We start from the raw sequence: 16662 nt of genomic DNA on the forward strand, positions 1-16662 counted from the left end.
AAGGCACAACACGAAGCAATGCACCCCACTGTAACTCCCCCGCCACCTCCAACATCGAGATCAAACGCCAACTGTGCTGAGGTTTATTTACAAAAAAACAACAACAACAACAACAAAATCGAAATCGAAAAAGAAACTATAAGAAAAACAACTCGTTGCAAGTACAAAACACTCGATCGCTGCTGCTCGATCACTTGCCCCTTGTTTATGTGTGTGCGTCGTCTGTCTTGTCTATAAAGATATTTGGAATTTTGGGGATCTACAGTAGATGCTGGCTGGCTGGCTTCGGCACCTGTTGGATGTTTTGAAGGGCGCCTGTTATCGCCTACATCCCAGATTTATTCGAACAATCGTTCAGATTTTCAAAGTCAATACTTTTAACGTTGCGTTTGAGCTTTTGAAGCGGCCGCCGCAGACATTTTTATGACCCGACAAATGAGCAAATTTGATGCATCGCCCAATGAAATGGGCAGCAATCTTACCTCAAGTGCACCCAAGTCGAAAATAAATGGCTAGTCAAACACACTTCACATTGATTAGTTCAAGTTCCGGTGGCAGCTGAAGCAGCTGAAGCAATGAGAAGAGGATGCCATTAAATTTGTTATGTTCAATTCTAGATTTCGTGAATAAAATGAGTATTGCAATAGCAAAGAATTTGTCTAAAATTCAATTTAAAATTATTATCTCCTGTTAATTATACTGTTTTATGTTGGTTGAACAATCGTAAATATATCAAAGAAACTATCTTAAAATGTTTTGTTTCAAAGTCATCAAAAGTCTATGTAATCCTCATATTTGTGTTGAGGTTTGTTTTATTTTTTAATATTATATTTGTTACTCCTGTGATGTTAAGGTACTTTAAATTTGCTGTACAGATTCTTCACTTAATAAAATGAAAAAAAATATCAAAAGTCTAAAATATATCAATGAAATTATCTTAAAATGTTTTGTTTTAAAGTTATTTAAACCAAGTAACATTGTTCGGCAGTATTTTTAAACTTGTACAAAAATATATTAAAGTGCTTTATTAGAATATTAATTAATTTAATATTCTTAACTCTTAAACTCTCTAGTTATTAAGTAATGTTATAATTTAAAGATAAATTTATCCTTTGTATATAATAAGTAAATAATTTGTAAATGAAATTTAATTTAAAAATTTGTTAGTAATGTCGAACAAATATTATATCAGTTTCAGAAGTGTAAATGCACATACATGCATATTGACAACAATTTTTGAAGAATTTAAAATATTTAAAATTCAAATATTTCAATATTAAAATATTCAATTGTTGTATTTTTTATACAACAGTGTATATGAAATGCAATTCTTAGGATAATTTTTTTTAGAAAGTACAAGCATATTAGTAACAATTTGTGAAGATAATAAAATATTTCACAAATGTTATTTATAAAGAGTTTTTTGTTGAAGTCATGACAAAACAATTCTTTGTTTAACTCTATAAAAATATATTAATAACACTGAAATAAAGTTTGCACTAATAAATAATGAAGTATCTATAAATCAAATTATTTCTTCAAAATTATATTTCTAGAATTCTCGACTTGTAATTTAGAGTCGTAAAGAATTGCCAATTGACGCATCTTCCTGAGATTTATTCTATTATTAAAACCTTCTAAATAAATTATGTTCTTTATGTCGTAAACTTGCTCATCAGAGATTCGTATGATAAATTATATTATTAATAACTCCTAAATAAATTTTTATTTCATACACACGTCCGCAAATTTATTTTTGAAGAGTGTACTGTTTATTATTTAAAGTCATTGCCCATCAGCAATTGACGCATCTTCCTCTGATGAATTTATAAAACAATCATGAGCCGATAACACTAACATTGCAAAACATTCCAAGCTGGCGCCCAAAATCGGGGGGAACAAGCGGAGAGTAATCATCGATTTGGAGAAGCATCCACACAACTAAAGCTCGCACACACACACAAAGAGGGAGCAGCATTCGCATCCCGACAACAGTTACAACGTCAACAACAACAACCAAAGAAATGTGGCAAACAGCAGCAGCAGCAGCAGTGGCAGTGGCAGCAGCCACATAACGAACCAAGTTTGAATATACTCGTAAGATTCCTGAGTATATTAGGTAGCAAAATTTTTACGAGCTCATTATGGCTCATTTCGGCGATTGTTGTGATCCTTTTATGCGCCTTCGAATGGCTTCAAATGGTTATGAGGCTATTTTGTCTGTCACCGCGTCCCAGCATCCAGTTGACGGCGGCGTCCTGCTTCAGCGCGTCTTTCTCCTCCTTCTCCTCTCTGTTGTCGTTGTCCTCATGATATTTAGTTTGCAGTTGCGACTGCGATTTTTACTTTTGCTCTTCTTTACGTTTCGTTTGCGTTTGCTTTGCTTTGGCTTGGCTTGTACTTTTTGCTCGGCTTTCCGCTCATGTTACTTGGCAGTTTGTTTGGTCCTCGCATATTTGGGGAAAATGTCGCCGTCTGTCTGTGCATGTGTGTGTGTGTATCTGTGTGTGTTTGTGTGCGACATCCGTGCGCTGTGTGCAAGTTTTTTTGTATCTTTCGCATGTTGTTGATTTTAGAGACTTGGCAACAAATGCGACTCCGACTCAGGGACTGCGACTGCGACTCAGTCATCCAATGGGAGGTCAGGGGCTGAGCGGAATAAGTAAATTTCTTCTTATAATAAGTTTATTTTGCAAACACTTGTGGCAAGCAACTTTTGTTTGTTCTCGTCCTCGGTTTTGGCCTCTAATCTACGAGCCGTTTTGTGCGAATGTGCAAACTTTGACAAATATTTGCAAAAGTTGCGGATTTGGTTTCATTTTTTTTTTTTATTGGGAGGGGGGAATAGCGCATTATGCATATGAATTTATTAGCATCAATTTCGAGACACATTTGCGTTCGCATTAATAACGCAAATCTCCAAGCAAATATGCATATCGAAATGCATTATTCGAATTATTGAATGCTAAACACTTAAAGTTCTACAATCGGCAATAAAATGTCGCATCAATGAAATGCATTTGAAATCATTATCATCTGTAAAATGATGTGATTTGCAATTAAAAATCCTTACCATGCAAATATTGTTGCGTCAATCGAAATTAATATTCAGAAAACAAAAAAGCGATTAATAAATAAATTCTAAATTACGAAGAAATTTAAGCCTTACAATTTCTTAGAACTTATAAAGTGTCTCCACATTATGAGGAAATGGAAGCTCTATAAAATTCTGAATAACTATTCACTATAATTAATAAATAAAATTAATTTTTTAACATTTATTCTCCAAACTATAACAACATTTTCTTTTACAATATTTATTCTATTTTTATAAATTTTTCTCTATTCTAGGAAATATTTATAGCAGCCAATAAAATTCAAAAAATGACTAAAAGCATTTGCGCCAAAAATAACAAAATGATTTTGTGATTTCCTATTCTATGCAGTTCATAAAAACAAGCATGAAAGACGTACAAAAAATGCAGCGCGCAATTTCATGAGAGTGGAAAGTATCTAAATACTCAATTTTTGTTGTATCTGCAACGCGCATCGCGTGCATTCGCCAACTGGCGACGGCCAACTGTCGACGGCTCGACTTGTGACTTGCGACTGGCAACTGGCGAGTGAATTGAGTGCAAAGTGGCGAAAATCGTTTGAGTGCAAATGAATGCATGCATGGGACTGTGTGTGTAGCCTATAAGAAAAATCAGCCCTCCTCCATGATGAATTTCCACGGCTCAGCACAGCGCAGAGAGTGCCGAGTAAATTTTCCATGCGAACAAATGATGAATACCTAATACGAAACGTAAGTTCGCTCAAACATGTTCGAACGAAATGCGCTCGAACATGTCGAATGAACACAATGAGCGTGAGTGTGAGAGAGCGACGAAAAAAAGTGGTTTGAGTTGCCCTTATCACTTGGCCAGAGCGTCGTTGGCTCATTCTGTTTCAGTTTTGCTCATTCATTTTGTCGTTTCGCCTCTCTGTTTTGGCTTCTTCTTCTTCCCTGCTGCTGTCGCTGTCGCTGCGCTGCTGCTGCTGCGTATCGGGGGAGCTCTACAGGCAAACGACTCTGCCGACGTCGTTGTCGTTGTCGTTGTTCACTGTGTTCGCCGCTGCTTGTGGCCCGTTTGCCATTCAGTTGAGTTCAGTTTAGTTGAGTCTCAGTCAAAACACAACCAACTGCGATTTGGTGGCACATTCGTTCGATGGCAACGGTTTGGATAACAGGCGCGCGCTTTGTTTTATTATCCCACATTATCAGCGGCATTATTGTTATTGGTATTGTACGCTCAATTTTAATGTTGAATGTCCATCGCGCTCTGTTCTCGTATTCGCAATCGCAATCGCATTCGTATCTACGTCAGCTGCGTCAGCTAGTGGCGGCCACCAGCCAGTGAATTTGAATTACAATCGAAATTTGTCGTATCTCAAAACTGAAACTGAATCTCAAATCACAAAAAAACTGAACCAGAAGTGTCAGTTGAACGTGTGTGAGTGTTGCGTGAAGCGCGCGTCGCCGTCGTCGGTCGTTTCGGTCAACGCTAATAACAATAATAATTATAATAACAATAATAATAACAACAACATCAGTGGCAACAGCAACAGCTACAGCGACAGCAACAATAATAATAATAATAGTTTGTAATAACAATAATGATAACACTATGAATGTTAAACAAGTCATTGAATTCGAAATGATTGAATAGGCGCCACCACTTCGAATCTTCTTCAAATCAATATTTACTAATTAACACACACACACACACACAGAGTATGGTGCAAGTGAATTAAATACGAGTGCAATTTAAATTAAAAATAAAAATTATTACGAAACCAAAATCAAGTATACGCCACACGAAACTTTGTTACAATAAATTTTTTAAATATTTAAACTAAATTAATTTTACGTATTTTTACAAAGTGCAATAATTTATCGAAATTAACTGAAAACTAAAATAACAAAAAATTTACAAAATTTAATATTTGTTAATTAACTGAATTTTGTCCAGTGCACAGTGAGCACACAAACACACATAACTGAAAGTTTATTCGTATACGAGTGTTGAGTGCGTCGCGTGCAGTTACTTTTGGTAGCTGCTGTAGTCGTGCAACAAAACCGCCAAAATTCTCACCGCCAACCACAACTACAACAACAGTAATAACAACAACAGCAGCAACGATATGAATTCGTACTTTGAACAGGCCTCCGGCTTCTATGGCCATCCGCATCAGGCATCGGGCATGACAATGGGCACAAGCGGCCATCACGATCAGACGACGGCCAGCGCCGCAGCGGCCGCCTACAGAGGCTTCCCGCTGTCGCTGGGCATGTCGCCGTATGCCAATCATCATCTGCAGCGCACCACACAGGATTCGCCGTACGATGCGAGCCTCACCGCTGCCTGCAACAAGATCTACGGCGAGGCTGGCAGCGCCTACAAACAGGACTGTCTCAACATCAAGGCCGATGCCGTCAATGGCTACAAGGACATCTGGAACACGGGCGGCACCAATGGCGGCGGCGGCGGTGGTGGAGGCGGTGGCAACACCGGCAGCGCTGGCAACACCTCAAATGGCTCCAATGCACCCAACACGGCCAATGGACAGAATAACCCCGGCGGCGGTGGTGGCATGCCCGTCCGCCCATCCGCCTGCACGCCCGACTCCCGCGTCGGCGGCTACTTGGACACATCGGGCGGCAGTCCGGTCAGTCATCGTGGTGGCGGCAGCGCTGGGGGCGGTGGCAATGGAGCCGGCGGTGGCGGTGTGGCACAGAATTCGGCCAGCGGCGTGGGCGGCGGCGGTGTGGGCGCGGCCACAGCCTGGAATGCCAATTGCACCATATCGGGCGCTGCAGCGGCACAAACAGCGGCCGCCAGCAGTTTACACCAGCCCGGCAATCACACCTTCTACCCCTGGATGGCAATCGCAGGTGAGTCCACAGCAGATCCAATCAAAAGTGAGTGTCCAGCCCAAAAGTGGCTTTACTCTACTTCCAATCTAACATAAGCTAAGTTTTTTCGTTTCGAAATTTCTCAGTTTTGTTTGCTTTTCATTTGTTGTCACCCTCAAGTGTCAGTTTGTTTGTTTGTTGTTGCTCTATAGTTGTTGTTACTGTTCTATCTGTTGTTTTAGTTGTTTCGCTGGCCAAGTGATGAGCCAACCATGAGACAACCAATTGTCAAGTGAATAAGCGTCATTAATAGGTCTTCAAGCAAATGTGTAATATTTTTAATTGCTGTGAAAACATAAGCAATTATAAATTGAGCCAAACAGTTTGCAAACTGTTTATAATTGAATACAAAAATAGGGAATTTAAAAAAAAAACAAACCAGAAAAATTATTTCAGTTTATAAATCTGTAAAGCAAAAGTTTGAATTATAAAATACAAATATTTCAACATATACAAAATATATCAAATTCTATTATTTTATTTTGTATCAATTAACTCATATTGTTTTCTCAAAAATAGCTTTTTTTAAATTGAAAATATAAATACTTTGCAAAAAATCAATAGCAATATTTATATTTTATTTTATTTATAATAACCAAGAAAAAGTTAAAAAAAAATTTAAGGTAATTGTGTTAAAAAATATGTTAAATAAATTTTCATAAATGACATTTAATGTTTTTATTCAAATTAAACACAATTTTTATAATAATTGCGTTAAAAAATTTGTGAAATAAACAAACGAAATGACTGTCGAATAATTTATTTAAAATAAATATATAAAAAAAGTTGAATTTGAAGTTGAATGAAAAACAAATATTCTTTGTACCTTTAAAAAATATGCATCTAAAAATATAATACAAAAATTATGCAAATTTATATAAATGTTTATTGCGTAATTTAAATGGAATGCTTGGCACATTAAGAGCGATGTCTATCAAGTTGATAGGTCTAATCACAGGTTCGCTTAGCGCAAATTTTCGCTTGAAGTCTGTCTGCCACAGACTCATAAACAAAATCAACCACTCGAACTGGACACGGGGCAAGCAATTGAGGTGCAAGCCACTTGCGTCTGTTACGGTTGCCACACGCCTTGCAGCAGCAGCAGCTGCTGTGCTGTCTCATAATTTTCAACACTTTGTTTACTAATTTTTGTCACCTTTGGTTTTAATGATGCTCCACGAAACGTTGTCAGTAATTGTTGCGCTACGACGTCGGCAAAGTGGCAACAAAAGTGAGCTGCAATTTGTGCAACAAGAGGCAACCGACGCGACGCAGCGCAGTGCGAGTTAACTGCCAACAGTGGCAACTGTAAATTATGGCCATGACAGAGCAACGAAGCTACGAAGCAGCAACGCAGCAGCGTTAAGAAATCCTTTTTTGCTAGGACACACACTGAGCGCAGAAGTTGCGCTTATTACAGTTAACAACGCCATTATGTAATTATGTACAGCACGTCGCAGGACTCTCAACTGAGCAGCCCTTTCAAGTTGGCCACCAGCCGAGTTCCTGTTGCCACCTGCTTGCCACTCTCCTCTCTCTCCCTCTCTCTCTTTTTTAGTGATAGACTTATCAGTTGCCTTTCGGGTTCAAGTTTAGGTTCAAGTCGCCGTTGATAAGCTCTCTCGAAAGCGTAGCCATAACACTTTCAGCCAATCATTTGGAAAATTGCATTTCACAATCAATTACAATGAACAATGCGAATAAATTAAATTCAAAATCCTCTGCCAACAATTTATGAGCGCTCTCATGTAGGTGGTCAGCGAGCAAACATAAATTTCACTTCGTGTTAAAATTTTTGTTACTTTTTGATGGCCGTGGGGCAAAAACAATTGTGTTGTGTAGCCCAGTGAAATGTGGAGCTCCGCGAACAAAAATCAATCAAATTTCACTTGGGCTATCGATAATTACAAAAGGCAGAAAAAAGAAGGCGACGCAGCTGGTTAAAAAACAATTAAAGTTGAACTAAATATGAGCGCAAGGAACTTGCAAAAAGCGACAGGTTTTTTTTTTCTTTTTGAAGACTGGTTCGATCGAAGTCTCTCGATTGGGATCCCAGGCTCCTCTTGGTGCTCTGGTCCCAACGTGTGGCTCAATCTCAATCAATCGGTTCTGATATAACACCGAGATGATCGTAATGAAATTTATGCGTTCCACAGCGAGAGCAAAACTGAAATGCCGATGATGAATTGCAGTCGGCAATACAGGGTGCTCATTGATGAGTTGACTCGCTTGACACTTAAACTCTGGCTGCTATGTTTAAATTACAGATATTTCGTATAACCGGCAAAAGTCGAGTAAGACTGAAGTTCTCATTCGACACATTTTACCTGAGTTTCATCTAGAATTCAATTCCAGGTGATCCCAATAAGAATACGATATATGCTTCGATTTCACCACAAACTTCATTTGAGGTGAATTTGTGTGAGGTGAATAGTCAATGAACTCAGTGAACTAAAAGTATGAAGAATGTTTATAAATTAAATTTAATATTTTACCAATTAAAATAAATAGAAAAAATAACAAAGAAAATCTTCTTTTGAAAAAATCTTATTCAAAGCATTTTTAATGTTGTAAATACAATAAATTTTCTTAAAAAATAAATACTGTTCTATTATGAAAATATAGTTTTCATTAAAGCTTGAAAACTTTTAATAGATACTTTTAAAACAAATACAAAAAAACTTGTAGATACAATAAGGAAAATCTTCTTCGAAACATAAATTATGTTCTGAAAAAGTTTTCATAAATGATCAAAAACATTTTTCTAAACAAAAAAATAGAAAAAATGCAGTTATACAAATAATTTTGCAGATACAATAAAGAAAATCTTCTTTAAATTATAAATTCTCATCTGAAAAAGTTTTCATAAATGATTAAAAACATTTTGCTAAATAAAATAAATATAAAAAATGGTGTAATACAAAAAAAAAATTCTTATTCGATTTATAAATTGTATGAGTAAATAATGCACTTAATTTTCCGTCGAAATCAAGAGCTGAAATCTCGATTAAAATCAATATCCATTGCAATTTGTTGGCACTTTGTGATTTATTTAACACTCGAAATAATTTGCAATGCGCAAATAATTCAATATGAAGCATTTTATTTGGCTATCTCTGAGCTTGCACTGATTCCATCGCACAAATATTCGCACAAGGCAGGAAAAGAGCAAATCAAGCCATAAATAAATCGGCGCACACTTCCAGCGATCATCGATCATTTGGCAGCAGCAGCAACAGAGGCAGCGGCCTCCAAAGCCAAACAAAAATCGAGAGAAATAATGAAAAATTCCGTTTTTATCGTATCTAAACATGGTTTAAGATTTGAGAACCTACTCTCCAGCATTGTCCGAGTGTGTGTGCAAGTGTGTGTGCCAGTGTGTGTGCGTGAGTGTGTGTGTTATGTGTGAACACGTTGAGCGCGGAGCCATTAAATCATTGTCCTGAAGGCTTTTAAGTCATTATCGATAAATTTCAACATAAATTCGTAAATTCGTAAATTTGCTTTATTTGCCTGGACCCCACGCACAACTTCAAGTTAAGTGTGTGTGTGTGTGTACGAGTGTGTGTTGTGTTTTGGGGCTACAAAATTTGTTTGGCTAATTTCAAATCGATATCTTGCACATGTTTTTCTTATTATTGCTCTTTTTTTTGTCACACAATGACCTTGAGAATCTTTGCGTTGATCCTGCAATTGACACGTCCTGCGGCAATCATAATTCATATTTGTGAGGCAGCCTCCTTGCTGAGCCTCTAAATGTTCTCGATTATCAGGTACCAAACTGAGACTGACCCACAAAACCTTTTATCTCTGCCAGAGTAAGAGAGAGAGAGAGATGGCTCTGTCAATTAGTTGCACTGTGTGCAATGCAATGCAATTGTGGTTCACACGTACAAAGGACGAAGGCACGTTGAGTTCTCTTCAGTTCGGTTCTGATGCTGTCAAGGTTAATGTGCTTACTGCCCTCATAACTAATAACGCATAACTCATAGAGAGTGCATTGAAAACTGCAGTTAGGAGAGGTTCAAATGCCAATGCACTGTCGTGCAAAAGTGCAATGGAAGTGGAACTGCGAAATGCATGTAACATGCAATTAATAGGCCACAAGTGGCACGCAACCCCAACTCCAACCCCAACCTCCACCACAAACAACAAAATCCCCGCCACAAAAAAAAAAAAAGAATTCAATTGATGTGGTTGCAAACAGGAAAACATTTTCAACGCACGCTTTTAATCATATTTGTTACAAATGCGAACGAAATGCAAAATCCAGAATTCAAAAATGGAAAAATCAAAAAGCAAATCAAATCCGTTTTCGAAATTGGTTCAGCTGATGGTGATGGCGATGATGAGTCCCAGTGGCCTGGCTTTTGGTCTGCGTGGTTCTCTCCTCGGCAGCTTCTTGCATTTTTTAATGTATTTTTAAATAAGGAATTTAATAAGCACCTTGGCGGCCGTCGGACAACGACTCGAACGTCTCGCACAACTTGGCGGACCAACGACGACGACGACGACAACACAAAGTGGCCCAGACACATGGCCCAAAAAAAAAAGAAGAAAATAAAAAAAAATATATATTGAAAAAAATATAAGACTGCAGGGCGAGAAACAATTTTTGGTTATAGCCCAAAAACAGTGGGTGAAAATTCAAATTTACTAATTTTGAAATTTGTAAATTATTTGATTAATGTAAAATTCCAAGAAGAATACATATTTATTTTATATTGCTTGCCAAATTTATTTACTCATATGAATACACAAATATTCACTCTAAATAATTCAGTCGAACAAGCAGCAAAATTTAACAAAAATATAAACAATACTTGTGCAAGAATGTCAAGATTTGTCTAGACAGGTTTGCTTAAACGTTTATAATATATAATGAATGATCTCATAGATGAGTTTTGCTTGATAAAATATAAAATGTGATGAGTCGCATGATTGATAATGCATTCACATAAAATATATTTTGAATAATTTTTGGCAAGCGGTTTGCTTGTTTTTGTGTCAGTGTTCATTGGCCGTTTCTTGGCAGTTGCAAAATCATGTTTTAAGGTGTTTTTGATACCTAATAAAAACAACAACACGACTCGGGCAGAAATGCAACGAAAACGCGCCATGCCAAAGGGTCAAGTGAAGAGCTGGAAGTGCAGGAGAACGAAGAACTTTACCAGGCAGCAAGGGCTCTGAGCGCCGCAGTGGCCAATACACACACACACACATGAGAGACACAACACTCCTAAAAAAAAAAAACGAAGAATAAAAACATTTTGGGGCTCAGGTCCCCCATCATACGTCATAGCCACAACGCCGACTGCGACGTCGTACGGCGTGTTTATTATAAAACAACAAATCATTCATTATAACCACTTGTGTGTACAGACACACTCACACACACACACACACATACACCAATACATCATACATATGAGAAAGTGGCGTAAACATGAAAAGAAACACAAGTTGCCAACGCCATGAAGTTTTTTTTTTATTTTGGATACGGCCATCTATGTATCTGTATCTCTCAGTCTTAAAAGTATCTGCAGCTGTATACGAGTGTGTGTGTGTGTGTTTGTGTATTACTGTCGTATAATATGCATATTTGCGTATTATTTTGATTTTAATAATGATTTATTTATTATTAATAATTCATTGGTGGTGGGCCCCGCGCTTCGATCGCATTCGATTCGATTCGATACGATTTGATTTTTTTTTTCCGCGCTGATTGCGATCAAAAGTTAACCAAGTGCAAATGCTACTCGATCTCCAGCTAGGTTGCCATTTGAATACGAGTATCTGTTCAGAGTTTCGTATTATGGAGTTTTTGAGTTCCATGAGTCCATGAATGGGCAGCCGCGAAGCTGAGCGACGATCGGTTTGGTAACACAAGTTGCGTTATGTTGGTAGGAAACGCATATTATAATGAGCTTCAATTAAGATAGAAATCTTGAAAACAAAAGAGACAAAGATTTATAGGTTCACAATTATTCAATGACCACCTTGAGGCACTAGACCAACAACAACAAGCTCTTGCGATTAGCTGCCACTCAACTAACTAATACAATCACATGGATCTTGAAACTATTTCGAGAACGTTTAGCTACTGTGGCGTAAAAGGGTTGCAGATCATGTTTAGGTTAATAAATTTACTATTTTCGTAGAACTAGCAGCCAAGTGTAACGTGTAACCAAAGTAAACTAGTTGAAACATTTAATTTAAAGAATTGTTAAAAGTAACTAAAATGATAAAAAAAAAACACATAATGAAACTATTATATTTAATTTAAAGAATATTTGGAAATATCATTTTATAATTCCTATATTTTTATTAAATTAAATTAAATTTCGTCTAACTATTTTAGCTTTAAGCTATTATTGTTCAAAAATGATTGCAATAGTTCTTCATTCATGTTCAAATATTGTTTGATAATTCCAACATTTTTAGCAACTTTAATTAAATTTCTTCCACATTTATTCCCCTTTTAAAAATGTACAATATTTTCGAGGGCTTTTCACTTTCGCCTCAGGCAGCAAGTGTGATTTACGAGTGCCGCATGCAAAAGTGGGTAACTGTTATACCAGTTTAAATATTTGGGAAAAAGCGAATCGATGTGCTCCATGCATGAATTATAGACTAACTATTATGATTTAGAGCCGTGCATTGAACTCTCTAACCGAAGCCCTAACAGAAGCCACACTGGCGCCTCACACAACAGCAACAACAACACTAACAACAACAGCAACTTGGAGCCCGACTCGGAGTCGGATTCCGTATCCGGGGGCCTGACCACTTGGGGCCTCTGTCTTCGCCTCCGCCTTCGTTTGCGTCTCCGCCTGCGCCTTTTGCACATTAATGTCAATTTAATGTTTCCTTAATGACTTCTTTCGTTGCAACTTGTTTGCTATTGTTGTTGCTGTAGTTCTTATCAGTTTGCTGGTCAAACTTGTCGCTTGGCTGGAAAGTGTTTATGCTAAATAGCTAACGAGTTTTCCCTCCACGAAAGTGAAGACGACTTTGACTCTGGAAATCTACCAAAATAGTTTCGTCTATTTCTTAAGTAAAAGAGTAGCCACTGCCTATGACTTGATATAGTATACGTATATTTACTATGAGGTCTCGACATGTGCTCAACTCAACTTGACTTCAACGTTCGTCGTTTGGTGTTCGGTGTTCGTCTATTTATTTGGGTCGGCAATTAAGATTTATATCATCGCCTTTGATGGGGCTATAAAACGCCCTGAACGCAAGCTGCAGCCAAAGTGCAAACAAATGAAGCGAATCAGTTCTACTAGCTATCTGCCATCTCTTTCTAGACGCTCTCTCGCTCTCCTTGTCTGTTGTTATGCAGCTCATTTATGCGACTGGGTTTTCTGTCTGGAGCGTGCGGCGCTTTAAAGAGTCATAAAAATCAGCTAAAAGGTGTGAATACACCATCTAGGGGATGTGACCAGAAACAGGGCGGGAAATGGAAGTGGGAAGTGTAGAGAGGGAAGAGGGAAGGGAATGAAGTCTCTCGGTGGTCTGCACTTGACGAACTGGTTAGCAGACCACAAACTAAATGTTTAATTTTTTCCGACGCGCACGTCGCATGTAAACACTATCTCTTGCTCTTGCCCCTCTTTGGGGCAAGTTGTGTTGCAGACTCCCGGTGCCAGACTGTTGGGCCAGCTGACTGGCTGACTGGCTGCCGACGCTGCGGCGACCCGCCAACCATTTGTTTGAATTTGTCTAAAGTGGCTGCCCTTTTTTTCCCCCTTTTCTGTTGTTGCCTCCGTCTTTCTCTCTAGTTATTTGTACAATTTTCATAATTTTCATTGCTGCTCCTGCAAAAAAACAACGTTTGTCAAATTTTTCCGTTTACTTTTAGTTGGCGCCCCTTTTGCCACATAGTTGTGTGTTCGCTTTTCTTTTTAATTTAATATTTTTCTTTGTTGTTTCTTTTTGGGCGCTGTGTCTGCCGTCTGCTGTCTGCATCTGCAACTGGCTGGGTGTCCGTCTGCTGCTCTCTCTCTCTCTCTCTCTCTCTCTCTCTCTCTCTCTCTCATTCACTCTCTTTCCCCTCTACTCGTCTCTCTTTAGTGGGAAATTACGTTTACTCAGGCGCCAGGCGCGCATATTTAAATACACACGTGTTTTATCGCTGCCATTAAATCATATTTTTATACTTTACCTTTTTGCTATGCCACCTTCAACGACTCTACACTACCCCCTTGCCCCTACTCGCAATACCCCCGGCAACTTCCATCTAGCCACCTGCCCGCCCACAGTTGAGCGCGTTGGCATTTTGATTGTTTACATTTTGCACTTTCACAGCATAAACAAACAAAAAACGGCGCTAAATATTGTGAAAAAAGAAAGAAATACAACAACACAAAAAAAAAATGAGAAAGAAATACGAGACAGTGAAAAGACACAGCGAAAAACACTTGGCGCATGAGTGGGAGCATTTCATTTTTTGAGGGGGTGGCGGAAAGAAAATGAGGATAGGGTTGCGATGCTTATGGCCAATTTAAGCGCTCTTGATGTGCCAGACGAAATGTCAAGTGGCAGATGTTCGATTAGGAAAACTTAAGCGGCTGACGAATCAGATGCAAGCAACAGATAAAAGATAGAATTTATATCGCAAGCTGAAGTGGAAATTAAATCTGCAAATTAGTTGTCATTAGAATATCAAAATTCAAAATAAATAAATAAGAATTTAATATAAACGGGAAGATAAATTGGCAAAAACGATTTACAATGAATAAGTTAACGATATTCAACATTTATAGTAATAATAAGAATTTAATAAGATTGTCTCTAGTTGATATTAAAGATATCATAATTTAACAAATTTAAATAAAATGATATTGTATTTGAATGTAAAACTTTTATTTCCATTAATTGTGAATAAAAAAAATAAATTCAAAATTCAAAACTAAGTTGAACTAAATAGTTTTTTATTCTGTCTTAAAATTCCAAAAGTTGAAAACTGCAATTTATATTTCTTGTCAATAAATTATGTATCTTGACATTTCAAAAGACATTTTAAATTCAAAACTGAATTTTAGGTAATTTCAATAAATTTTCTAAAAATATTTTAAATTCATTTCTAGATTTTATTATATTTTCAAACAATTATCTTAGTTTAAAATTGAATGCTACCTACAATTATAAATTCTTTAAAATTTCAAATGATACTTTAAATTTAAAACTGCACATTGTATAAATTGAATTCCTTTCCAATTTCAAATCAAATTTGAAATTAAAAACCTCGTTAATCTCAAAAGTATTAGCTTACGCTTGTGCTGGAGAACAAGCAGTAGCATAACATAGGTTGAAGATCAAAGGAACGTGTCTTTAATTGGCTACTGTGTGCAGTATGCTGGTCTCCACTGCAATTTCCCCTTGCTCCCCCCTTCTCGCAACTAGCACGACTATCAATTTGCTGCATTAAAAGCAGTACAGTAACAACAACAGCAACCACAGCAAAGAGCAACCACAATAACAGCAATTGTATGAGCAACAACAAACTTTAGTTTCAATTTACCCAAGTTGCCCCACCACGTGCGGCTGCTTAACCTTAATTCCACAACAACAACAACTAGCTGTTCTCTCTCTCTTTTTCTCACATTTTCTCTCACTCACTTCCACTTGAAGCGTCTGAGTTGACGACCAAGTGGAGTTGCGATGTATCGTAGAGAGCTTGAGAGATGCGGAGAGTTAACAATTTTTTAGCATTTTTTAAACGTTTCTCTTCTCTCTGGTCTTCTGCATTTTCAGGTAAGATAAGATCTGATTTAACACAATACGGCGGCATATCAACAGACATGGGTAAGAAAATTTCCACATTATTTTTTATTTATTTACTTTTTTTTACTCTTTTTCCTTTCTTAAGTCTCTTGAGAAACTCTCGTCTAGACTAACGTAGATTGTTTGCGTACTTATAAGCACTTAAAGAGAGTATTAGCTTAGTTATTAGTCAAGGTGTTGGTTCTCAAGTCTAAGTCTAAAATCTAATATCTAAAACACGCCCCACACCGACGCCCACAATCTCATCCATATGAATGGGGCAAGTGCTGGGCGTCAAGATGGTTGCACAAATGCGCCAGCCTCGACGTGTTCGTATGATTGATTAGAGGCAGCTCTATGTGCCTGCCACCTGATTAGTCCAAAATGTTTTGAAGCACACGCAACGCAACGTTGCGTTGCTGCGTTGCAATTAATGTGCTTGCAACAAAGTTTCTGCGGCAGCTTCAGTTGCACTGGAGGCGTTGCTCGAAGACTTTTTTTTTTTGAAGCCGAAGCAAGGTTATCAATCAGCTACTTCTTAAAATCCAATTACACGCAAAGACTGCAAAACTGAGAGACTGCAAAACTGACAGACTGAACGATTGCCAGACTGATCAGCACGCTTTTGCTCAGCGATCAAATTACATGAATCGCCTGGCACAAGGCACAAGGCATGAATTGGGCCTCGAAATTACCGAGACGAAGCCACCCAGGCACTCGGGTTGCAGCCTCCTCTACTGCAGCTTATTATTTACTATATTCAATTGATTATCTCGTGCAAATCGGTAGCTAAATATTGGCACAGTTGGCGCAACAAGTGGGCAGCTCAACTCTTCAGACTTGAGCGTGAGCGGTTAGTTCGTTAGCTTGCCGAAGGATTCCAAGGCTTCTTCTCCTCCTCGTCATCATCATCATCATCATCATCATCCTAAATA

At 37.8% G+C, this 16662-nt stretch overlaps 1 protein-coding gene across 1 annotated transcript in view; it reads left to right on the top strand.

Moving 5' to 3' along the window:
- The first annotated feature begins 4329 nt into the window (after positions 1 to 4329).
- Positions 4330 to 16662, top strand: part of LOC132784793 (homeotic protein ultrabithorax) — a 91409-nt gene continuing 79076 nt past the window's right edge. Inside the window, 2 exon segments of the mRNA XM_060790648.1 lie at positions 4330 to 5962; positions 15719 to 15769. Coding sequence (XP_060646631.1) covers positions 5185 to 5962; positions 15719 to 15769 — 829 coding nt within the window. The 5' untranslated portion in view covers positions 4330 to 5184.

This window comes from Drosophila nasuta, chromosome 2R (genome assembly GCF_023558535.2).
Source record: "Drosophila nasuta strain 15112-1781.00 chromosome 2R, ASM2355853v1, whole genome shotgun sequence".
NCBI classification, from domain to species: domain Eukaryota; kingdom Metazoa; phylum Arthropoda; class Insecta; order Diptera; family Drosophilidae; genus Drosophila; species Drosophila nasuta.